This window comes from Citrus sinensis, chromosome 5, assembly GCF_022201045.2.
Source record: "Citrus sinensis cultivar Valencia sweet orange chromosome 5, DVS_A1.0, whole genome shotgun sequence".
Lineage (NCBI taxonomy): Eukaryota > Viridiplantae > Streptophyta > Magnoliopsida > Sapindales > Rutaceae > Citrus > Citrus sinensis.
Genome location: NC_068560.1, coordinates 23,938,139 through 23,964,174, shown reverse-complemented (window position 1 = coordinate 23,964,174; position 26,036 = coordinate 23,938,139). Strand labels below are relative to the sequence as shown.

At 37.2% G+C, this 26,036-nt stretch overlaps 4 protein-coding genes and 1 pseudogene across 4 annotated transcripts in view; 4 read left to right on the top strand and 1 right to left on the bottom strand.

Annotated features, from left to right (window-relative positions):
- LOC127902353 (importin subunit alpha-1a-like) overlaps window positions 1-13,269 on the top strand; it is a 41,723-nt gene extending 28,454 nt beyond the window's left edge. Inside the window, exon 2 of the mRNA XM_052441260.1 lies at window positions 13,137-13,269. The gene's annotated coding sequence lies outside the window, so the exon portion shown is untranslated. The remainder of the gene's footprint in view (window positions 1-13,136) is intronic.
- Window positions 115-2,499, top strand: LOC127902352 (disease resistance protein At4g27190-like). The gene has a single exon (XM_052441259.1). It carries the CDS (start codon window positions 115-117, stop codon window positions 2,497-2,499), a length of 2,385 nt encoding a protein of 794 aa, XP_052297219.1.
- Window positions 6,296-7,159, bottom strand: LOC127902351 (uncharacterized). The gene has a single exon (XM_052441258.1). It carries the CDS (start codon window positions 7,157-7,159, stop codon window positions 6,296-6,298), a length of 864 nt encoding a protein of 287 aa, XP_052297218.1.
- LOC127902350 (uncharacterized) lies at window positions 10,948-11,672 on the top strand. The gene is made up of 2 exons (XM_052441257.1): window positions 10,948-11,568; window positions 11,655-11,672. The coding sequence occupies exons 1-2, from the start codon at window positions 10,948-10,950 to the stop codon at window positions 11,670-11,672; spliced, it is 639 nt and encodes a 212-aa protein (XP_052297217.1).
- LOC127902029 (importin subunit alpha-1a-like) lies at window positions 11,553-13,269 on the top strand (annotated as a pseudogene).
- Window positions 13,270-26,036: the final 12,767 nt, after the last annotated feature.

Genomic DNA, 26,036 nt, shown 5'->3' with positions numbered 1-26,036 from the left:
AGTTTGATTCCGAACTAATCAATTGTTCTGTGCTTCAGTTCTTGTCTCTGTTCTGTTTCCCAATTTCTTTTTTTCTTAAAAAAAAAAAAAAAAGAGTGAGCCAAAAGGATTAAAATGGTGGAAATCATAGTTTCTGTTGTTATAGAAGTTGCAAAGTGCTTGGCTCCTTCCATAGAACGCCAATTTAGTTATGTGCGCGACTACACTAGAAACTTTAAGAATCTCAATAATCAAGTTGAGAAGCTGGAGGGTGAGATCGTGAGTATGGAGAACGCGGTTAATGATGCAGAAAGAAAAGGTGAAGAGATTGAACAGAACGTTCAGAATTGGCTTGCAAGAGCAAACAAGGCCACTGTTGAGGGAAAGAAATTTGTAGGTGTTGAAGCTACAGCAAATAAGCATAGTTTCAAGGGTTGTTGTCCTAATTTCAAGATGCGCCGTAGACTTAGCAAGGAAGCAGTGAGGCAGCTGGACGCTATAGTCAAGCTTCGGGAAGATGGGAGATTTGAAAGAATTTCCCACAGTATCATTCCTGAGGATACATTGCTTATGTCTAACAAAGGCTACGAGGACTTTGAATCAAGAATGTCCACTCTGAATGATATTCTTGGTGCATTAAGAAATCCCGATATCAGCATGCTCGGGATTTGTGGAATGGGCGGCATTGGAAAGACGATGCTGGCGAAAGAAGTTGCAAGAAAAGCCAAAAATGACAAGCTCTTTGATCTTGTGGTTTTTTCCGAGGTGTCCCAGAGCCCAGACATAAGAAAGATTCAAGGAGAAATCGCAGATAAATTAGGTCTAACATTTCGTGAGGAGAGCGAATCGGGAAGGGCAAGACGTCTTTTTAGCCGACTGAAGAAAGAGAAGAGGATCCTTGTCATCTTAGATAATATTTGGGAATATCTCGATTTGCAGGTGGTGGGAATTCCCCACGGAGATGGTGACAAGGGATGTAAAGTACTGTTGACGGCAAGAAGTCTAGAGGTGTTGTCAAGGAAGATGGATTCTCAACAAAATTTCGTAGTTCGTGCTTTAGCCGAAGAAGAAGCTTGGAGTCTATTCAAGATGATGGCAGGCGATTATGTTGAAGGTAGTGAATTGAAATGCGTTACAAGGGATGTGGCGAAGGAATGTGCAGGTTTTCCTGTTTCCATTGTGACTGTAGCAAGGGCATTAAGGGACGCGAGTATATTTGAATCGAAGGATGCGTTGAGACAACTAAGAAGGCCATCCTCAACGAACTTCAAAGATATACAGCCAGCAGCATATAAAGCTATAGTGTTGAGCTACAACAAATTAGAAGGGGAGGAGGTCAAGAACCTCTTTTTGCTAATAGGATATGCTTATGTGGAATCCATTGATGAATTGTTAAGATACGGTGTGGGATTGGGTTTATATCAAGGTATCAGTAAGATGGAAGAAGCACGAGATCGAATTAGTACGTTGGTCTACAAACTCAAAGCTTCTTGTATGTTGCTAGACGAAGGCCTTTCTATGCATGATGTTGTTCGTGATGTTGCAATATCAATTGCATCTGCAGAAAAAAATGTGTTTACGGCGACAGGTGAGCTGTTTGACGGTTGCAAGGAATGGTCAGACGAAAGTGCAGTAAAACTTTACACTTCAATCGTCTTACGTGACATCAAGACTAATGTGCTTCCTAATGGAGTACAACAGGAATATCCTCAGCTAAAACTTTTTTCTGTACGTGCTGATCATCAGGAATCGTCATCATTAACAATTCCAAACAACTTTTTCGAGAGGATGATACAGGTCAGAGTTGTAAACTTGACTTACATGAATCTACTGCCACTGCCTTCATCACTTGGTCTCCTCTCAAAGCTTCGAACACTGAGTTTGTGTAACTGCAACTTGCTGGGTTTAAGTGTTGTAGGAGACTTGAAGAAACTAGAAATCCTTTGCTTAAGAGGTTGTGGTTTTAGCCATTTGCCAGTAGAAGTAGGTCAATTGACTTGGCTAAAGTTGCTTGATTTGAGAGGTTGTGACGAACTAGAAGTTATGCCACCAAATATTTTGTCAAATTTATCCCATTTGGAAGAACTGTATATAGGTACTAGCTTTTATAAATGGGAGGTGGAAGTAGGTGGGGTCAAGAATGCTAGCCTTCTGGAGTTGAAGCATTTGCATAATTTGACCTCTTTGGATTTACACATCAAAGATGTCAACAGTCTCCCAAGAGGCTTGTTCTTCGAGAAGCTGGAAAGGTACAGAATACCTATCGGATATTTCTGGAATCGGAAGTACGACATTTACAGTAGAAATTTCAGAATCGAGCTGAATACCAAGGTTTGCTTGAAGGATGTGCTGATCGTGCAGCTACAGGGAATTGAACACCTTGGATTAGAGGGACTGCAAGAGCAAGATGTCCAGAATTTTGTTAATGAATTAGTCAAACTGCTGGGTTCTTCACAACTCAAGCATCTCTATATCTGCGGTTCCCACCTCGCCCTCAATCCGGAAGAATCAGAGGTATGATCAATATGAAAATTTACAAATACAAATAACACATTACAATAAAACAAAAAAATAATACTATTTTTTATTTTCGGTGATCAAAATTGGTTAAAATCAAAAGTCTAGTTTGCTCACTTTTTAGTGTCCTCCAACGACAAAAAATCTTATTGATGTCAGATTTGGATGACATAAATTAAACCTCTAATAAAGAAGCTCGAATTAAAGCTTTTTTGTCATTATTTACTCGCTTAATTAATCTAACCTTCAAGTTTTAAATATTTTTCCGAGCATTAAATCGTATACAAATATCATAAGACCTGCATATTTATAAAAGTTATAAATTAATGTCCATCATTTTTAACTCCACTAATCAAGATTAATCCTTAGCCTTTAATTACTAGCAAACTATTCTCTTATCAAAACTATCTGAAATTGTTAGGTAGAAAATACAGGCATGTACTACCCTGAATCGTAATGTTTATTCTCATCGATCTAATTTTAAGAAAATACAGGCATGTAAGAAGGTTATTTTTTTTTTTTTGAAAAGAAAGTAAACCTTTCATTAATCACAACACCTTGATAATATCATACAATTCAGCTGGAATATTTCCTAGCCACATACATGGAGAGATTTCCCCAAAGCTATCTTAGCTAGGTAATGGGCACAAGCATTACAATATCTTGGAATATGATTGACAATCACTTTCTAGAAGGTCTTTATCTGGTTTTGGATTGCCAGAATTGTCCAAAAAATTTCTGATCTGCTGCCCTTGGTGTTGTTCACTAGCTGGACCACCTCTAAACAATCAGACTCAATAATCAGAGAGGATACAGCCGCATTTCTTGCCAGCTGAAGGCCCCAAAGCACCGCCTCTGCTTCAGCCAAGCTCGCTGACCCCATTAGGAGGTGCTGATTTACCCCAGCCGCAACTATCTTCCCATTAGAGTCTCTAATTACAGCTCCCACTCCTGCACTCCGATTCTCTGAATTAAGAGCAGCATCCACATTAACTTTAAATAAATTATGGGGAGGGGGGAGCCACTCCTGCTGCTTCTCTTTTATGGAGACAGAGATGTGAGCTTGCTGGGGCTTCCTGACTCTCTGAAAATCTGTCAAAACTGACTCCGCTTTAGCAGCTGATACAATAGGATTAATCTCCCTGCCATCAAAGATACATTTGTTCCTAGCATACCAGGCAGACCAGCACAGAGCTACCATTAGTTCCAGATCTGATTTCCTCAACTCCTTTGCCATATGTTGCAAAGTGCTGAAAATGTCCTGAGAATTAGCTTCTAATCTGGGGTCTGAAAAGGGGGATTGGAGCCAAATTTTTCTCGCTGCCTTACACTCCAAGAGGGCATGGCTGATAGTCTCAACACTTAGCTTGCATCGCTTGCAAGTTGGCTCCTCCACTACCTTCCTTTTCCACAGATTTTCCGCCGATGGAAGCAGATTATTAGAGGCCCTCCACATGAAAATTTTTAGCTTCTCAGGCAGCTCCAGTGTCCAAAGGGCACTCCAGTACTTGTGGGAAGCCTCTGTGCAGCTGGTGGAATCTGGAAATTTTGATCTCAATGCTAGCTGATACCCATTTTTAACAGAGTAGTTCCCTCTTTTGTCGTAATGCCAAAGCACTTCATCTTCAGCTTTTTCAGCTAGAAGGGGAATCTTGATGATTTCTGCTGTGTCTACATCCAAGAAGTGCTGTCGAAGCTTTATTTCATCCCATTGATTATTAGCCTTGATTAAATCTGCAACAACTGAGCTTACGGGCAATAATGGAGGGAAGATAAGTCTGAAGGTCTCTGGTCTTGGCAGCCAGTTATCCGAGAGAATTGCTATCTTCTTGCCATTACCTATCCGCCATCTCATACCCTTCTTAATCACCTGTCTACCCCACATGATGCTTCTCCAAATATATGAGGCATTGGCACCTGCCTTTGCACATAAAAAGCTGGAATTCCTGAAATATCTTGCTTCAAGGACTCTGGAGACCAGCGAATTTGGGTACTGCAGTAACCTCCAAGCTTGCTTAGCTACCAGCGCTTGATTGAAACAGGAAAAGTCTCGAAATCCCAGCCCCCCTCTAATCTTTGCTTGGCTGAGCTTCTCCCATTTCCGCCAATGGATTCCGCGCTTGTCCCCTTTCGAGCCCCACCAGAACTTCGCTATAGCTCGCTGAATATCATCACAAAAGCCTCGTGGGAGCTTGAAGACACTCATTGCATACGCCGGAATTGCTTGGGCTACCGCTTTGATCAGAACTTCCTTCCCCCCACTAGACAAAAATTTTTGCTGCCAACCTGCAATCTTGTTCAACACTTTCAGCTTGATATCATTAAAGAACCCCATCTTCTTTCTCCCAATCATTGATGGTAGACCGAGGTATTTTTCGTGCTTTGAGACTACATTTAGATTAAAGATACCCCTGTTAGCAGCCCGTTGATGCTCTGGGATTTTTCCGCTGAAGAACAAGGAAGATTTCTGGAAATTAAAGATCTGCCCTGATGCTGCAGCATATTTATCGAAGATTCCTTTTAGATGCCTGCATTCAGCCACTGATGCTCGCGAGAAAACCAAGCTATCGTCCGCAAACAGCAAGTGAGTAATTGAAACTTCCCTCGCAAATTTGAGCCCTCGAATTAGCTGGTTCTGCTCTGCCACAACCAGCAAATTGGAGAGAGCCTCTGCACAAAGGATAAAAAGGTATGGGGATAGCAGGCAGCCCTGTCGCAAGCCTCTTTCTGGTTGGATAATTCCTTTTGGCACACCATTAATTAGCACCGAGAATGAAGTGGAAGTAACACATCTCATAATCAAAGCTACCCAATGACTAGGAAACCCCATCTTTAGCATAGTTTGTTCCAAAAAAGGCCACTCAACTCTATCATAAGCCTTACTAATGTCCAATTTTAAAGCCACAAGTCCATTCTTTCTCACTTTGCTATGCCTAATTTTATGAAGGCATTCATAACCAATAATAACATTGTCGGTAATGAGCCTATTGGGGATGAATGCACTTTGCATATGGGAGATGATGTGGGAAAGGATTGGCTTCATTCTATTTGCTATGGCCTTAGCTACAACTCTATAAATAACATTACAAAGGCTGATAGGTCTATAATCACTCACTTTCCTAGGATTTGCAATTTTTGGAATCAAAGCTATAAAGGTATGATTGAGGGTAGATGGGTTACCTTGCTCATTGAGGACATTAAGGCATGTTGAGATAACTCCGTTACGGACAGATTTCCAATGCTTCTGGAAGAAGGCAGCTGGAAGACCATCAGGCCCAGGGGCCTTTGTGGGACACATGTTGGCAAGAGCTTCCTCAACATCTTCAGCAGTGAACGGCAACTCCAGCTGAACATTCATCTCCGGAGTTACTTTTTCGGTCATGTCTTGAAGGGTTGCTTGGATTTGGCTTGGAGTCGGGCTGGAAGTAGTGAATAACTCTTGGAAATGGCTATAAATCTCCTCCTCTATTTCATCCCTATCTTTCAACCAAATGCCCTGTTCATTCTCAATCCCCCACACCTTGTTCTTCCTTTTGCGGGCAGATGCTTTGGCGTGAAAATACTTCGTATTCTTATCCCCTTCTCTCAGCCAGTCGGCCCTCGAATGTTGCTTCCAGTAAATCTCCTCATCAACTAGCATAGCGTTAAGCTGACTTTCCAATCTCTGAATTTCCTGGCCATCATCCCGCTTTGAATTCCCACTCATAGCCTCCTGGAGGCTCTGCATCAGCTTTTCTTACTTTCTTTGCCTACCATTAAATTCGGTTTTGCTCCAAATTTTTAACTGGGCCAAGGAAGATTAGGCTACTCGCTGAAATTGCTGAACAGGGGCTTCCCAAGCTCTAGCCCCGTACCGACTCCACTTTTCCTGGACTATACTCCTACAGCCTTCGTGGGAGCTCCACATATCCTCATAATAATCTCGGGGGAGTGATTTGCCCGCATGTCTCGAAATTTTGCTTCGCTCATGGAAATCCAGAAGGATTGGGCAGTGGTCCGAAGACCAGTTCACTAGATTTGTGCTTACGGATTCTTGAAAATTTATCTCCCAATCTTTACTACACAGAAAACGGTCCAATCTCTCCTCAATAAAATGATTTCCGTATCTTTTGTTAGACCATGTATATGGATATCCCTTACACCCCATATCTTGCAGATTGCAACTTTGCACAGCTTCCCTAAACTCTGCGACCCTATTCAGGTTTCTCTCATTGCCCCCGATTTTCTCATGCATATGCATTATCTCGTTGAAATCACCAAAACAGCACCAAGGGTAGGAAAAAAGACTGGCTAACCTTTTCATGAGAGTCCAAGTATTATGCTTCTGGCTGAGCTCAGGATGGCCGTAGATCCCGGTGCATCTCCACCTCAATCCACTTTCACTACTCACTATTGCATCTATGTGGTGTGAGCTATACGAGGTAATGCTAACATTAACTTCGGCCCTCCAAATCAAAGCTAGACCTCCCCCCATGCCCTTTCTATCTACAACAAAACAATTCTCGAAGTTAAAATCTCTACAAACCGATTCAACCTGCCTAGCCAGCATCTTAGTTTCACAGCAGAAGAAAATTTGAGGCCGGTGCAGGTGGAGAATTTTTTTGAGGGCTAGGCGCGTTCGAGGCTTCCCCAGACCTCGAACGTTCCAACTTAAGAGTTTCATGGTTGTCGGCGGGCCTGAAATTCAGCACCCGCCGATACTTCTTCTTCCATTGCTGCCACAAAGTCCCCTTCATCGGATATCTCTTCTGTTATCTGTAGCTTCCGGGCTGTTCTGTTTGAGCTAATGAAGTTGCTGTAGTCTGAGTTAACAACTAAGCTTGTGTGGTTTCCCACGTGTGATTGTTTTGGTGGACTGAGAACTCTCTTTTTTTTGGGTTGTGGGCTGAGCTGATGGTCATCACTGCTAAGTCTTTTTGCTCCTATTAACCCGTGATTCTTCGCTCCTTTAGCTATGGGAACTCTTGCCTTAAGTTTCCATTTTCTCACTTTGGGCTTCGCTTTGGTCTTGCTTGGCCCACTATCCATTTCTTCCACATCAGATCTGGCACTCACGTCTATTTGCTTCCGTTTATCTTTTGGTATTTCCCATCCTATTTTATCCATAGGATTTTCGTTCTCCTTCAAAATCTTTTCTCCCGCCTTTGTACTTTCATAGCTATAGTGGCTATCATTACTTGCCCCCCTATTCTGTACTTCTTCGGTGTCACAGCCCATACTCTGACTCCCCACTTGCTGATTTTTCGGCTCTGAAGATGTCAACATTAAATGCTTTTTGTCAGTGATCAGCAGGTTTCTTGTATCCTCTGGTTCTGCTCCATCTCTTGCATCTCGAACCGAATTATTCGATTTTGACCCATCTTGATCAATCGAGTTGGTTGGGCGTGGACTGGTTGGTGCTCGCACATGTTCGTTGAGATTGGAATGCTCTTGACTGCTTTTCTCCCTACTGCGTTTTTGCTTTATACTGGCAGCTTGTGTAACAGCTCGCATCCAACCACCATAAGGCAAGTCCTCCTTTTGTTGTCCTTTGTAACGCAAACATTCCCTATACTGGTGACCGATATGCGCACAACAAAAGCAAAAATCTGGAAGTTTTTCATACAAAATTGGCATTGGAGTTTTGCCATCCGCTTGTTGTAGAAATACAATCTTTTTTAGAGGTTGTGAAATATCAATGGATATCCGGGCTCTAGCAAACTGCCCAAAACATTCCCCAGCGTCGTCTGTCTCCACTTCTTTGACAGTACCAATTTTTCCTCCCAACTTTTGGATGGCCTCCTTGTTCATACACATAATTGGTATGTTATGAATCTGAACCCAAAATGTGGCATGTGTAAAAGATTGATTTTTGATGTCTCCAATCCCTGTTGGTTCGGTCAGAACTATCAATGCTCTGTCGAAATGCCACGGCCCTCCCATGAGCACCCTTTTCTCTTCTTCTTCGGATGAGAACTTGAACAGGAAAATATTATCCCCCATACTTTCTATTTTAACCCCTTTGACAGTTCTCCAAGCCATTTGCATTGCAGCTTTCAAACCCTCCTTGTTTGTACTTCGTGAGGTTAGCACTTTGCCTACCAAACAATTTGCAGCTATCTCCTCTCCCTTTATCTTCATCCGCCCCATGAATGTTACTATGTCAGTCTCCTCTTCTTTTGAAACACTCGCCTGACACTTGCGTAATAATTCCTCAGCATCCATTTGTTGCTGTGATTCTATGAAGAAATCTACTCACCAAATTTCTAACCACCGAAATTAAATGCGTTGCCGAAATAATATTGTAGAGAACACCCAACTAGTGGGTGATTGTGAAAGCCATAGGGGCTTCAGTCGTCTTTCATTCCTATACTTTTTCAGAGAAAAAGCACTGTGGAAGAGAGAGTGTAAGAAGGTTATTGAAACTTCCTAAATATTGCAAATTTTAGTTATTATGAAAATCATTCTGTTAATTTATACGTTAGACTAAAACCAGAAATTTCTAGAGTATCAAAGTTAACTTTGAAAAGTCGTCAGGTTTCATATTTATATAATCAATTTAGGAGAAATCTTTAATGTTTGCAATTTAATTAATATTTTAATCTTTTAGCTTCGGTGTCACACCACCGTAAAAACTAACATAATAGCTTCTTATTGTATGAGCATTATGCTTCGTAATATTATTCTTCTTCCCTTTACTTTCAATAAAATTCGCAATATTCATATAAAAAATATGAAATTAATCATCCTATATTTTCAGCACTCTTATAATGATCATATTTAGAGAATATTCACTATTTACTTAATTTTTCATATTTTGTTCAAATTAACTCAATTAATTTTTTTTAAAAAAGAATTCTTGATTATCAAATCTAACATTTCAGATTTGGATCTAATGCTAAACTAAATTGTAATAATATTTGAATATCTCATGTCAATATGCATTTCGATCATTCATAATTAAGTTTATACGCTAAACTCAAGATGGCTTCAATGTCAATAGAGACAGGAGAAGTCGTCATATGATATTCGGTCAAACGAAATCATTTTGGAGGACAATATCAGTATTGCTAATACACTTTTTATTGAGAAGGTCGGTTATTATTAACCCAATAGCTTATTAATTCTCTATGATTTTTGTATTTTTGTTCTTTGTTATTCTTGTTTGTTAGAAATATGCACGAGTAATTAATAATTATATAATATTCTAAATTTTTCATGCCACAAGTGTTGTAGCATGTAGCAAATACATTCTCAGAGGAAAGAAAAGGTACTGTAGACACGAATTGAATTAGTGATAATAATAATAAAGCATCTACTAGGAAATACTTAGTATGTTGTAATTACTAAATAAAAAAATAATTTGACAAATAATTATTGATTCACATCTATAGCTTGTTATTTTCTTTAATACGTGTCCTTAGAATATATGTAAATTAGCAACGAATAATTTGAAAACTTGATTAGAACTTGTTTGTATGAAAGACTCAAGAGAACTATAACATGAGAAAGAGATTAATAAGTTTATTGATTTGTCCATCTGCAGAAATGATTATTACTTGTAGTTAACAAGAAGTTATTATTTTGATCGAGTAGGTTGCGTTACCAAAGTTGGAGAAATTGGAGTTGCGTTCAATAAATGTTGAGAGGATTTGGCAAAACCAAGTTTCAGCCCTATCTTGTAGTGTTCAGAATTTAATACACTTGACCCTATGCAAGTGTAGGAATTTAAGATGTCTATTTTCATCTTCTATAGTTAGCAATAACATCTTTGTTCGACTCCAGCACCTTGAGATATGGGGATGCCCTGCCTTGGAAGAGATAATAATCGTGGACCAAGAAAAACGGAATAATAATATTGTAATGTTTCCTCAATTACAATATTTAAAGATGTATGATCTTAAAAAGCTCACAAGCTTCTGCACAGGAGATATACAAATTATTAAATTTCCATCCTTGAGAAAGCTATGGATATCTAGATGTCCTGAATTCATGGTGAGCCATAAAAGAACTACTAGTGGCTTGGCTGAAAAGGTACGTGCAAGAATTTTATAATCAATTTTTCAATTCTTATAGAGCTTAAAGTTATATTTCCATTGCCTTCACGACTTGGATAATTTTTTACGAACAAAAAGTCATTATTTTCTAAAAGGTTAAATTTTTTTTGATAAATATTCTGTATTAGCTAGTGGTAATTAAGTTCAAATTCATTCTCTTCTATTTTATTAAATTTCTTTAAAATAAATACATCAACTAATCCATGCATCTTGCACTTTTTTTTTTGTGGGTTATAATTGATCACCCAGTTATTCCCCAATTTGGAAGAATTGAGAGCTGATGCGAAGCACATAGCAACAAATAATAGTCTGTTTCCAGAAGGTGCTTTGCAAACTTAAATGTCTTGAAGCTGAGTTTGGTGATGAGTCGACTACTATTTTCTCACTCGATGATTTCCTTCGGAGATTTCACACCATGAAAGTTCTCTCTATAGGAGGAGGAGGTTATGCTTGGGAGGCAAAAGAAAAGGTTGAAAATGGGATGGCGGTAATCATAAGAGAAGTAAACAAGTGTTATGATTTGCAGCACTTCTTGAAACAAGAGTCCTCCATTGCGGTCAAATTGGAACAGCTGAAGATATCCGAGTGCAGCCATTTGATTAACCTTGTGCCATCTTCGTCATCCTTTCAAAATTTAACAACTTTGGTGGTATCATATTGCAAAGGATTGAAAAATGTATTAACATCCTCAACAACAAAGACTCTGGTGAGGCTCAGAGAAATGAAAATAAGTGGATGCAATATGATAACAGAAATAGTGGCAGACGATGATGATGCAGCAAAAGATGAGATTATTGTTTTCAACGAAATGAAGAAGTTGACACTTTCTTATTTAAAAAGTCTGACAAGTTTCTGCTCTGGCAGTTGTGCCTTCAGATTCCCATCTTTGGAAATATTAGTGGTGGATGATTGTCACAATATGAAGATTTTCTCAAGAGGAGAATTAAGCACACCCGTGTTACTCAGAGTGCAGCTGAAGACGTGGGATAAAGAACAGTCGGCATGGAAGGACGACCTTAATACAACCATACAACAGGTAAATCTTAAAAAGGAAAGCTTCCTCAAGAAGCCACGAGAAGGTCTCCAATCCCAACTATTTCTTCCTTCTGCTCCTGTCTCCAGTCTCAATCTTCAAACTAAGTTGGAAATTTTTCCCGCGATGGTTGCTGCGGTATGGTCAGATGACAACGGCTTGCAGCTGGAGGCAATTGATCAGTTTAGAAAACTGCTTTCGGCTGAGACGAGTCCACAAATTGAGGAAGTCATACAATCTGGTATTGTCCCGCGCTTTGTTGAGTTTCTTATGAGGGAAGACTACCCACGACTTCAGTATAAGGCTGCTCGGGCTCTTTCCAACGTTGCTTCTGGAAATTCGGAGAACACTAAGGTGGTGATTGACCACGGTGCTGTTCCAATATTAGTGAAGCTACTTGCTTCTTCAAGTGATGATGTCCGTGAGCAGGCTGTTTGGGCATTGGCAAATGTTGCTGGTGACTCGCCTGCATGCCGTGATCTTGTGCTTAGTGAAGAAGCTTTGATTCCATTGCTAGCACAAGTAAATGAGTATCCTAAGCTTTCAATGATGAGAATCACCGCATGGACATTGTCCAATTTCTGCAGGGGCAAGCCAGAGCCACCATTTAAATAGGTGAGCCCAGCTCTTCCGGCGCTTGCACAGCTTGTTCATTCAAATGATAAAGAGGTCATGACTGATGCCTGCTGGGCACTCTCTTATCTCTCTGATGGTACTAATGAGAAAATTCAAGCTGTGATTGAGGCAGGTGTCTGTCCACGACTTGTTGAGCTCCTTGGTCATTCATCATCCTCAGTGATCACTCCTGCCCTGAAAACTGTTGGAAATATTGTGACGGGGGATGATATTCCAGACTCAGTACATACTTAACTGTGGTGCACTGCCATACCTTTTGGACCTGTTGGTCCATAATCATGAAGAGAGCATCAAGAAGGTAGTCAGCTGGATTATTTCAAATATCACGGCTGGAAACAGGGAACAGATTCAGGCGGTAATTGATGCTGGCTTAATTGGTCCCATTGTCAATCTGCTAGAAAATGCTGAATTTGATACAAAGAAGGAGGCCGCTTGGGTAATTTCAAATGCCACCTCAGGTGTTACTCATGAGCAAATCAAGTGCCTCGTGACAGAGGGATGTGTAAAACCATTGTGTGATCTCCTTCAATGTGCTGATCCAAAGATCGTCACTGTTTGCTTAAGAGGATTAGAGAACATTTTGAAGGTCGGGGAAGCTGAAAAGAATATGGACACAGCCATTGGAGATGTTAATCAATATGCCCAATTGGTTGAAGAGGCTGAGGGATTAGAAAAGATAGAAAATCTACAAAGTCATGACAACGACGAGATCCATGAGAAGTCAGTAACGATTCTCGAGACGTACTGGCGTGGCCGTGTGGTTGGTCCTCAGCTCGGTTTACTGTATGTAGGGGATGAGGAGGAAGATGCACTGGGCAGTAATGTGATAACCAATGGTAAGGTCTATTAATTGTTATTATTGTTATTACTTCTAGTCGGCTTTCAGATTTTAAAACAACGCTCATGATCTTGTTTCTTTCACTTGATGATTTCAGGTTGAATGGTGGAACAGTCCTTTATCCATGTCGTTGCAGGATACGCGGTAGCCAGATTCATTTCTTAGCATTAATAGTGTTACCAAATTTCAATTTGTAGGCAGTCCCAAAGACTTTTCAAGTACCATATTTTAGTTAATTAATTAAAGATGCATGTGTGAATCAGTAATCATGCTTGTGCGTGTGTGCCTTGAGTTAAAATGCATTGGAATGCTCGAGCATTTCGGTTGTTAATTTTATTTTTATTTTCTAAGTGCATTAGTCTTTTTTTATTTTAAATGAACCAATTTATGACTAAGGTCCAATCTAAAAGGTTACTGAAAAAATTAAAAATTTATTCCTTTATTAACTATTAAAAAAATATTTTTTCCCAAAAAAAAAAAACTTCGGGCTTGAAGTAGATCAATCATGTTATAGACTTAGATATCCAAGTTTATGGTTCCAAAGTTGATATAAGAGGTTATGAGTTCTAACGACGTTGATTAATATTAAAAGATTTGGTTTAAAAAAAAAAAATCTCATACTCAGTAGATTGTATTTGCACATTTACAAATACTGAATGTGAAATGCCAAACAGAGAAGGTACTTGGTACTCCCAAAGCAACATTGTGTAGAGCACTTTCATGAGAAGCAATTTATCCACTTTATTTTCTGCTTCTCTTGCCCAACACAAAATTAATGTTGAAAAGATTTGGGATAATCAACTTCCAGATATGTTTTCTCGTTTTCAAAGTCTAACACGATTGATTCAAAAATTGAAATATATATTTTCAGCTTCTGCGATCAGAAGCTTTGAGCAGCTCCAGCACCTGGAGATATGCAATAGCACAACACATGAAACATATACTTTCAACTTTCGTTCCTTTCTTGACTTGTTGAATTTGTGGAATGTCATTCTTAAAACTTTTGGCAAAAACCATCATCGTTTAGTATCATTCACTCATTGCAATCAACAAAGTCCTTCCCTTGTTTACAACCTTTGATCTCAATTACAATTTGTTTGGTAACGGAAAAAAGAGGAAAAAAAAGAGAGTGGGGGCATTACTTTTACCTCATCCTTAACTTCCGAAAGTGGGAGAGAACAAGGGGGAAAGAGGGGAGTGGGGAGTTACCTAGGGGGGATTATTTATTTATTTTTTCTCTCTCCTGCAGGGGGGTTTTTTCTCGCTTCCTCTCATGGAAATTCCTTTCTTTTACACTCTATTTCATTTTTCTGCAAATGACTCAAAAAGCTTTTGGTTTTTAAGGCAATGTTTATTAAGCCATATGAGTGGTGGCACAAGTTTTTTGGCAAAGGCCCAAAAACTGACTTGAGCGTCGGAGGGTTCACGCCGAAAAAACTTCCGGCGCCTCTGACTGTTTTCTATGATTTCAGGTATTCACAGGTTAATCGCCAGTGGTTGCAGGACATCTAGACGATTGACCAATCGATTCTCTACCAAATAAATCTAATGCTGGTGTAGAAGTCTGATATTAAGTCACTAATAGACTAGATCAGATTTGGGCATCAACATTTGGCGCCGTCTGTGCGGAATCGGTACAAAAAGCCAACTTCTTGTCTCTACCAATTTTTCATCTGGCCAAGCCAAAGGCAGAATATTATCATGCACAAATTGATAAGCTGGCCCAAACACGGAAGCCAATCAAGGCTGGATGGAATGCTTACCTGTAAAGGTTTGGCTTATTTATCGCTTTAAGTATATTGTCATTAAAATTCAATTTCCAATTGCTATGATGATTGATTTATCAAATGAGAGACGCTTGGAAATTCTTTAATAACATGCATGTTTCAATACCGTGCATGATATATTTGCTGAAATTGAATATTATCCCTTGGAATTCGTTGATAATGTTCCTTTACAAAATTAGCTTGTTAGAATCGGCTTCATTCATAATTCAAGATTACATGCTATTCTACTTGCAAATGAATTAATTTAATATTTTCCAACAACATGCTTGACATAATGTTAACAGTTCAGATTTATTATGGCTAATTATTCAGCTTCGTTATGGCTAATCAGATGTGTAATGCTGCTACTATCATTATTTTGCTGATGTATTTATATTTCTTGATTGATTGTTCTCTTTTCATCGAACTCAAGATATAAAGTCTGCCCAAAAGAGCAATCGATTTGCGGTATTATCAATGTTCAATTTCTTAAAATAAAGATTACACATATAGTTAAATTCATTTGGTGGTAAGCATAAAAAATCCATGGATCTTTGGTTTCTTCAAGATATTTCCTGTTGGTACACCCCATCAATCAATCATGCAGCTAGTTTTCATGTGAAGAATATGCAGGGAAAGTATTTAGACAATTCTGGTATGAAACTCGGTTCATTACAAGTTGAGGCAGAATTGTTAAAATTTAAATCAAGAGCTATTCGTTAAATCGCCTCAAGGGATATGAAAGTTCAAAAAATAATTCTAAGAAGGGAGCAAAGCAGAGTCAAGCTCGGGATTTGTTTGATGAAGTACCAATAAAATAATGCAGAGCACAATCTCAGGTGCACTTGTTCTAAAACCTCAGTTTTATATTTATCCTTTAAATCCACTACATGACTTCAAAAATCCGATGGATGGGGTTTTGACTCATTAGGTCGTTAATAGAAAATAGTTAAGATTACATATTATAGAATATATAGCATAGTCATATATTAGCACACAACATGCTTGACCGAAGGATTGATGGAACTTGGGTTAGCATGAGATCGTATTTCCTTGATACAGTGATATGACTTTGCTTAAACTTTTATGTTACCATTTATTTATTGATTACATATTTTATATAATATGATTTATTTTATATATAAATTTCAATATCTATAGTGTTAGTAAATGGTGCTCTACACCTTTAGCAAAGGTCTTTAATAATATTGCCAACCAAATATTATAGATGGTAATAAAACACCAAGAATGTTTATCCATCAAAGGCCCAAACATATATAAATAGCTAAAGCACAAGTTGTAAATGCTGAGCCATTTTCTAGACAATTTATAAGTTACAGGTCAGAAATTAAATTTTTGATAATTTATTACAGCTGATCAATTTGCAGAGCAAATCCATATTTAAGGATTTAAAGCAAAAACCTCAAATAAGAGCACATTGAAGGCACACATTTGTAGGAATCAGAACAAGTCAGAAGTTATATTTTGATTTACAAGCAGTTTTTTCTATGAAAATTTAATTATTTCTCTAAAACCTGTTATGTGAGATGAGGATACCTTATATTTATTAAATTGATTGTGCTCATATTAGGGCCAACGGTATAACTTAGTTAACGTGATTTCTTGGAAGTTACTCAATATGAGAATAATTTAAGAAATGAGAGCTAGGCTAGCGTTGAGAAGCCAATCAAAGTTTACTAATAAGGCATGCAAAAGCTCCAAAGTCTCAAAGCCTGTTTTATGGCGAGACAGGAAGCCAAGCATGCCAAGATTTGCTTGACCAAGCAAAGGCAAGCAGACCACAAAAGTTCCAAAAATTTTCTAAGGCACGCAAAGGCTCCAAAGTCTCAAAGCCTGTTTTATGGCGAGATAGGAAGCCAAGCATGCCAGGATCTACTCGACCAAGCGATGGCGAGTAGACCATAAAAGTTCCAAAAATCTTCTAAGGCACAAAAAGGCTCCAAAGTCTCAAAGCCTATTTTATGGCGAGATAGGAAGCCAAGCATGTCAGGATCTGCTCGACCAAGCGAAGGCGAGCAAACCACAAAAGTTCCAAAAATCTTCTAAGGCACGAAAATGCTCCAAAGTCTCAAAGCCTATTTTATGACGAGACAGGAAGCCAAGCATGCCAGGATCTGTTCAACCAAGCGAAGGCGAGAAGACCACAAAAGTTCCAAAAATCTTCTAAGGCACGAAAATGCTGAAAAGTCTCAAAGCCTGTTTTATTTCTTGGTCCATACATTACTTTGTTAGCTATAAACCTATGTGTGCTTGATCCCGACAATAATGATTTGCATCCTGCTTGCAAAAAGGAATTTTTGGATATGTCTGTGTTTGAAAGAACAGGTGTGGTCGAATTCAAGGAGGGGAGATTTCAGTTTACTGAACCAGGACCCACTCAACTTCCGAAGAAGCTTTATGCTAGGAGTGGTGCTGCCTCTGATGACGAGTTTGACGACGACAGTGCTGCCCCGCCAACTATTCCTTCTACATCCGCACCACCTTTGAGCAGTCAGTTAGAGAAAATAGAGCACAAGTTGAACAAGATGGAGCAGAATTTGGCCGCATACTTCGAGAGTGTGGGATTTACCCCACCATTTCCACCAAGCCCATAGACGTTATGTGGATCAAAGCTCACAATTCAGGGAAGTTTCTTTTTGCCTTTAATCTTTTATCCTTACGCTTTAATTTTTATGTGAGCTTTGATTATCTTACATTGGGGACAATGTAAGTTCTTGGTGTGGGGGAGGGATTTTTTGCATTATTGATGTCTGGAATTATTATTTTCAACTCTACTCATCTATTTTCACTCTACTCATCCTTAAATGATTTTGGAGTTAGTATGCTTCATATATTATTAATTTTCTTTTCCTTTCTCTCTCACTACTCTTTTCCCATCTATCTCAAATTATTTACATCTATTTTTATTCTATCATACTCTTTCATTACTCACTTTTCATCTTTCTCACTTCTTATCATTTTTACCTTTCCTTTTATATATCATTCATACATTCTTCTCATTCTACACCACTATTGATGGTTGATTCATTTGAAGAGTGTACATGATTTGATGGCAAATTTACCAACTTTGTGAGGATTTGAGCCTATGAGCAACCACTTTGCTCTAATTATTTTTGTTATGTGAATATCAATCCTAGTTTGTTTATTCTAGAACTTGCTTTATTATGCATGTTGAAGCCACATTACGGGATTTTATGCATTAAAATGATAAGGGCAACCCATATTCCATTTTTCTATTCTCGCATTTTTTTTTCTCTACCCGAAGACCTTTATTTGCTACCTTTGTTTGAACCTTAACCATTACCCATCTAATTCTCTCCGTTGACTTAACCATTTTTCTTCTTTTTGAGCCTCAATTTAAGGAGATTTTTGGACTCATTGTGTGGATATATTTTGTTGCTTTTTCTACTTTGTATTAAAGTTTCTCAATTAGATCAACAAGTATTATGCTTGAATTACATTATGCAAGGTTCGTTTCTTTTGTTTGATTCAAAAAACAAAAAAAAAGAAAAAAAAAAGAAAAAAAAGAAAAAAAAAAGTTTACATTCGTGGTGACTTGAGTAGAAATAAGCATTTTGATATCATAAGTTCATTCAATGAGTTCATTATTCTCATTTTGATCTCTTTTTCTTTCATAAACCTTTCTTTTTCGTTTAACCCATTTAACCTCATTACAACCCTTTTAAGACCCTTAGATTTTTGCATTTTATTCATGTTTTGTGGATTGAGATGTGATATATGAGCAAGCTTATGGTAATAGCATTCTTTGATTTGATTTGAGTGGATAAATGACACCCTAAACACTTTGAGTGCATGGAGTGAAGTTATTGAGAGGGCTATTACATCTTGTTGCACTTGAATTTTGAATGGATCTTCTTGGTGGTTGAATGTTCTTATTCTATCTTATAAAATTCTATGCTCTAAAATCCTTGTCTCTCGAACGTTGAACGACTTAATTTCTTGAGGTATGCTTGCTTAAAATTGTTTTTGGATGAGTTGAGATGAGAATTTAGTGGAGATTTGAGATTAGTCTTGAGTTATATGCTTGAGGACAAGCATCATCTTGGTGTGGGGGAATTTGTTAGAGTGCAATTTATGCACTAGTTTTGCATTGTTTACTTCCTTTAATATCGATGTTTTGCACTTAATTATAGTGATTTACTTGTGATTTACTTTTGTAGGTGCAATTCTATTGATTGGCGATAAAATTAAGGTACAAGATGATGTTTAAGGATTATTGTTCCCTTGGAGAAATTATGAGCGGCAGAAGAACTTTGTTGATAAGGCATGGGCGCATGCTGTCAACTGCGGACCTGCAGTTTTTAGTTTAACGTGTTTTGTATTTTTGGCTATTTTTGTAATTACGAATTTAATATTTACGATATTAGTATTTTATTTTAAATAGAACTCTAAAAGAGAAGAGAGAGAAGGTATTTAAGGAGGAATCTATTGTGAAAAGAGGGGGGATTTGGATTGGAGAAAAAGAAAGAAACCCTAGATCTAATTTTTCTCTTCTCTCTATGAGGAACTAAATCCATTTTTCTGGTTGAAGGTTAATGAAGCTTTGATTCATCACTACTGTGAGATCTTTCTTGTGCTTTAATTGTTTTATTGCTTTTTGGGTATTTGTTTATTCTCTGAATTATTTTCACAATTATGTTTGTTAATTAGGTAATTGGCCACTATTTAATTATCAACTTAATCTATTGTCAATTAAAGGATTCATCGTATGAAGAATTTAATGTTGGTGACAAGTAACATAGCAGAGAGTTGTGTTATGAGAATAAACAATCTAATTTAAATGAATCATCATATGTGTTGATTAGGATTTGGGTCTCTCTGGTTTTTCAGGCTGTCAATTGATTAAATCCTATGATCGTATCTAGGGTTGTCTATTGATTAGGGAAATAACCAACGGTCGTACCTTGGTTATCGACTAGTTAATGAGAGATTGGCTATTAGAGGGTCTCAGTAGCTATAACCGGTCTATTCATGAGTAATAATAATCTATATTTGAATCAATGATCAGTAGTCGAATCAAGCTGAGTTAATTCCTTCAACCAGAGCTTTCTCCAATTTGACTTACAACTTTAATTTGCATTCTTGTTATTTTTAATTTGATTTTTCTTATTGTCAACAATTCCCCCATTTTATGTTTTAAGTTTTAAAAGGATTTAAATAATTACCGATCTCTGTGGACACGACCCTGCTCAATCACTATACACAATTTATTTAGAGTAGGATTTTATTTTTGTTGGCTTCGACACCCATCAAAAATGCTGAAAAGTCTCAAAGCCTGTTTTATGGCGAGACAGGAAGACAAGCATGCTAGGATCTGTTCAACCAAGCGAAGGCAAGCTGACCACAAAAGTTCCAAAAATCTTCTAAGGCACGAAAATTCTGAAAAGTCTCAAAGCCTGTTTTATGGCGAGACAGGAAGCCAAGCATGCCAGGATCTGTTCAACCAAGCGAAGGCGAGCAGACCACAAAAGTTCCAAAAATCTTCTAAGGTACGAAAATGCTGAAAAGTCTCAAAGCCTGTTTTATGGCGAGACAGGAAGCCAAGCATGCCAGGATCTGCTCGACCAAGCGAAGGCGAGCAGATCACAAAAAGTTCCAAAAATTTCTAAGGCACGCAAATGCTCCAAAGTCTCAAAACATGTTTTATGGCGAGACAAGAAGCCAAACATGTCAAGATCTGCTCGACCATGTGAAGGCAAGTAGATAATGAGAATTCCAAAAAGTTTCTAAGGCAAGCAAAAGCTCCAAAGTCTCAAAGCCTCCTCGATGGCGAGACAGGAAGCCAAGCTCGCCAGAATCTGCTCGACCATGTGAAGGCGAGCAGACAATGAGAATTTCAAAAAATATTTTTAAGGCAATTAAAGGCTCCACAAGTCTCAAAGCCTCCTCGATGCTGAGACATGAAGCCAAGCTTACCAGAATCTGCTCGACCATGTGAAGGCGAGCAGAGATCAAAAATCCCAAGAAAGTTTCCAAGGCACGCAAAAGGCTTCAAAGTCTCAAATCCTGCTCGATGGCAAGACAAGAAGTCAAGCTTGCCAGAATTTGCTCGACCATGTAAAGGCGAGCAGAAAAAAAAAGGTACTACAAGTAAAAGGCTTACAGTCTCCAAACCTCCTCGCAGTGAGACGAAGTCAAAGTTTGCCTGCTCTTGCCCGACTAAGATTACGCGAGTAAGAGTTATATGAGCAAAAAATGTTCTAAAGCAGATAAATGACTAAATCTTAAAACCTACTTCAGGTGAGATAAATATCTGAACTTATGAAACCTGCTTTACATGATTATGTGAGTAGGAAAATGGTATATTTAAAGGCATGTAAAAGTTTGAAACTTGAAACTTTTTTGTTAATAGCAAGGTTAATTTTAGCAATCCCGAGCCGATTTATGGCAACCGCCTCGAGGTCACTTTAAAATTTATATAGTTTCCAGTCTTGATTCGTTAAAACTCTCAACACTAGAAACTGGGGGATTGGTGTTTGGTAATAGAAAAAAGAGGAAAAAAAAAAGTGGGGGCATTACTTTTACCTCATCCTTAACTTCCGAAAGTGGGAGAGAACAAGGGGGAAAGAGGGGAGTGGGGAGTTACCTAGGGGGGATTATTTATTTATTTTTTCTCTCTCCTGCAGGGGGTTTTTTCTCACTTCCTCTCATGGAAATTCCTTTCTTTTACACTCTATTTCATTTTTCTGCAAATGACTCAAAAAGCTTTTGGTTTTTAAGGCAATGTTTATTAAGCCATATGAGTGGTGGCACAAGTTTTTTTGGCAAAGGCCCAGAAACTGACTTGAGCGTCGGAGGGTTCACGCTGGAAAAACTTCCGGCGCCTCTGATTGTCTTCTATGATTTCAGGTATTCGCAGGTTAATCGCCAGTGGTTGCAGGACATCTAGACGATTGACCAATTGATTCTCTACCAAATAAATCTAATGCTGGTGTAGAAGTCTGATATTAAGTCACTAATAGACTAGATCAGATTTGGGCATCAACACAATTCGTTCCTGTTTATTGTGCTCACTATTGCGCTGTTTGTTTCGCAGTTTTTGCCATAAACTCTTTTGAACTTTCAATCTTTTAATCTCAACAGCACTTGGCATCCTTTGATCTCCAGCTTGTTATTTAGAATTGCTCTGCTCCCTATCTAATCGTCCTGCTATTGTCTCTGTTTTGTTCTATTCTGTTCTTATTCTTGTAATTTTCTTTTTCTTTTTTAACTTTTTTCCACCCTAGATTGTTGTAGTCACTTCACTTGTGTTTAATCTCTCAATGTCAGTTTGCTTCCTAACTAGTCAATTGTTCACTGTTCCACTTCTCATATCTGAGGTTCTGTTTCTGTGTTATTAGTTGCTCTGTTTCTGTGCTTTTAGCCTTCAGATGTATAACTCCTATTTTAATCTGAATGAATGTACGTGTGTTTTAGACTTGAAAATTCTGACAAGCTTCTGTTATGGCAATTATGCCTTCAAATTCCCATCTTTGGAAAGATTAGTGATGGATGGTTGCTCCAGTGTGAAGATTTCTGTGGAGGAGAATTGAACAAAAACCCAAATTGAACAAAGTAACGTTGAACTGCGTTGATAAAAGAAGTCTTAAAACAAAAGGTACATATTAGTTAATTTACTAACTACTAATTAAGAGATATTGATTGAAATGTACAATTTCTTCTTCTTCTTTTTTCAGTTTGTTTAATTTGAATAATTTTTTTATTTTTTCAAACTGTAATAATTTCATTGTTTTATTTTTGTGTATTTATTGGCTTCAGTTTTTATTGATTGTCTCTTGAATTTGATATTGTTAATCATTGTATTCTTATGATATAATGAATGGAAAAGATATAGTTTATAGTGTTTTTTTATTTTTCCCCCCAAGTCGGCATGATATTTGTTGTTGATGAATCAATTTTCAAGACCAGAAAAAAAAAAAAAACGCTGCGTTTACTTTTGGAATTCCTCATTTGGGTCCTCACGTGTTTGCATCACGTGCACCACGTATTCTGACCAAGTCAAAGGTCAATTAAATTTGTTACTAAGGGAAGGGAAGAAGCAGTTTTGCAGATTCCCTGACTTTACCAAAAGTATCCGTTTGATACATCTTGTGTTTATTCATGGGGGTAAAGATCTTCTCTTAGATTTCTTTTCTCTCTCAATCTCTTCTAGTCAAATGAGTGGTCAAGATTAAATTTTAAATTTTAATATTGACATTGACAATCATCCTAACTCTTTTCACTTTATTTACAATTAAGCTAATTTTTTAACTAAATTTTAAAAAATAGTTCAATTATATGGCTAATGTTAAATTATATGAATGTACCTTACAATCATCTTACATAAATAGTGAATGAACCCACACCACTCAGTATTCATGTGGAGAGTGTGACTCTTTTCATTATAACTCTTTTCACCTTTTCATATTCTCTTTTGCTTTGTACATCCTTCCAAATACCAAAATAAATCTTAGCTAAATGTTTTACTTTTATTAAAATAATAAAATAACTTTTTTTACCTCTGCCATGTCCCTTCATTGTTGTACATTATTTTCTTATGAATATTGATAATTATTATAATAATTAGTACAAAATCTATAAGAGACCAAAAATAGTTTGTCTTATCGTGTAATTTTCTTTTTTATTTTTGTAGTAAATAATTTTTTTTTACCCAGTAGTAAAGGTGTACTAGCTAGCAACTGCAATATTAATTGTAGTATGTATATCATTACTGTTTTTTTATTATATTAATTCGTGCCACAGAAGGTTCGAATGCCTTCGAATTTGTTGAACGCATCAATAAAAACTGATTTCATCTTTGAAGAATTGTCTTGAATCTTAAAAGAAAAAAAAAATACATGAACTTTCTTTGGCTAATTATGATTTTTACAAGAAAACTAATTAATTTGCTTCTTTAGAAGTGAATGTTCATCAATTTTTTTGGCAAGTATGATTGACCATTTATGCATGTTAAGGAACATACTCTGGAATATATTCTTTAGATGCTTCAGTTCGTTAAGTTTGTTAGATAACTAAACTGGTGATCTGGCAGTCTGGGCAGCAAGTTTGTTATGAATTTGTTATTCAGTTAACAGTTTGTTAGCACGGTTGCTTGTAATTAACTTTAGCTCAAGCATATGATTTTGATGTTTGTAGAATGTTCCAGAGACTGATATAAAAGGACTTGTAATTGGACTTAATATGTAATGAAAACGATCATGATCATCTGATCTGAAAATTTTCTTTACTCTTTCTCAGTAACCAAACGTTACAAACAGGTTAAATAAACTTTGATTATGCGTACCAAGTATTTGGTGAAATGCTCGCTAGAATTTAAACACTGTTATACCATTGCTTCGTCTTCCACGTTTTAACTTTTCCTCAAAGTGAAGAAATGGAACATTTAAAGATTCACATTTCGGAAACCTAACCAATGATTATTATGTGTACATTCAACACAACAGCTTTAATCGAAACATATTGACTAATATGATGGCTTTAACTTTAATTAACATTAAATTATACATGGTTGAATCAGCATTATTGTTCCTGGATTTTCTTCAATGAGCAGAAAGGAATTTCTCTCCTTGAACTTTTAGCAAACTATTATTCTCCTCTGTAGATTTTAGTATTTAATTTTGCTTTTTAACCACTCAAGTATTCAGGATTTTAGGTACCAACTCACATCACAAATATTCCGTTCTGCATTTCAACATTTATAATCTTTGGGCAATTCTGTGGAGATGACATAAGACATCGAGGACTGGACCAACTTCAGTCAGCAATTTATCCATTCTTTTATCTTTTATTTAATTATTCTTTGCTTCACATCTAAATTTAGCCAAGGGACTTTGGCTTTTCAGCAGAGCACTTAAAAAAATAAAATGGGTCGCTTTTAACTTTTGTTCTCATCCTTGAATGATGTTCATTGCCCGCCACAGTAAAAAGGTTAAAGAAGATGACAATTGTACGTCATGTATCTTCACTTTAACAAAGCTTATTGAGTGTGGATATTTTATTCCTTCATTGACTTTGTTGTAATTGTCGAATGTCATTCGTAATTAAAACATTGGCAAACAATTAATTTTCTCCTGCCTCTCCTCCATTTTGTAAATCATTGAATATCAGTCATTAATTCTTTGCAGTCACTCTCAATCACCAAAACCCTTTGCTTTATTTATACATCCTGTAATCTCAAAGACACTTTGCTTCTTTAAGTTGATATACATTCACAAATATTGAACGTGAAACGCCAAAAGACGTAAAATGAATGACCCACGCCGCAGGTTAATTTTAGTCTCATTTACATTTTTTTTCTTTTTTTCTTTTTCATTTACTTTTGACAAAAAGGAATTCAGATAGAATCAAATGTTTGAAACTTAGATGAAGACTGTTCAAAGTTGGGATGATTCGAATTATTAATTCAAATTGAGTGAAATATATTGTTAGTAAGTTCTTACTAAAGATATTTGATATAGAGACTAATTTTCAATTGACTGAAGATTGTCCATCAAAATATTTTTCATTTGCAGAACATTTTGTTAATTATATAAACTTACAATATTATAATGGAAAATATCAACATGTAGTCTTAACAACGGCAAAGTGGTTAGGATTACAAACACGAATTTTTCATCTTGAACCAAATTAATTATACAAATGAATACATAGGCTGATAGGCTCTTTAGCACTTGGAATTCGTCATTTGGGTCCTCACGTGTTAGCATCACTTATACTGAGCAAGTCAAACGGCAGTTAATTTCGTTATACAAAGAGGGCGCGAGAAAGAGCTGGATTCTGTTTTATGGGGGCCAACTCAACTTGTTAGAGAAATTGTGGTTGGTTTAATTTTTTCTCAAGTTTTGTTCTTTATAGAGTGATATACATCTTCTAACCTTGAATTGGATAATCAGAAATGGAGTTAGTTTAATTCTTGGATGGCAAGTAGGTCACATCGTGAGCGAACCAACAAAACTCTTATGTTGTGATTGTCCTTCACTGATCTGTTTGATTGCTTTCTACTGTTGAATTAGAGTTTATACAACTTGTGCTCATTCTTGAGTGGAAGTTTTTGGTCTTGGGGTTTCCATTCGTGTGTATGATCAATTGAAACCCAACAGTGGTATTTATGTTAGAGCGGTGTATATCATCAAAATTTTTCAAAAACAATATAATATATATATATATATATATATTTCACTCTTATTCAT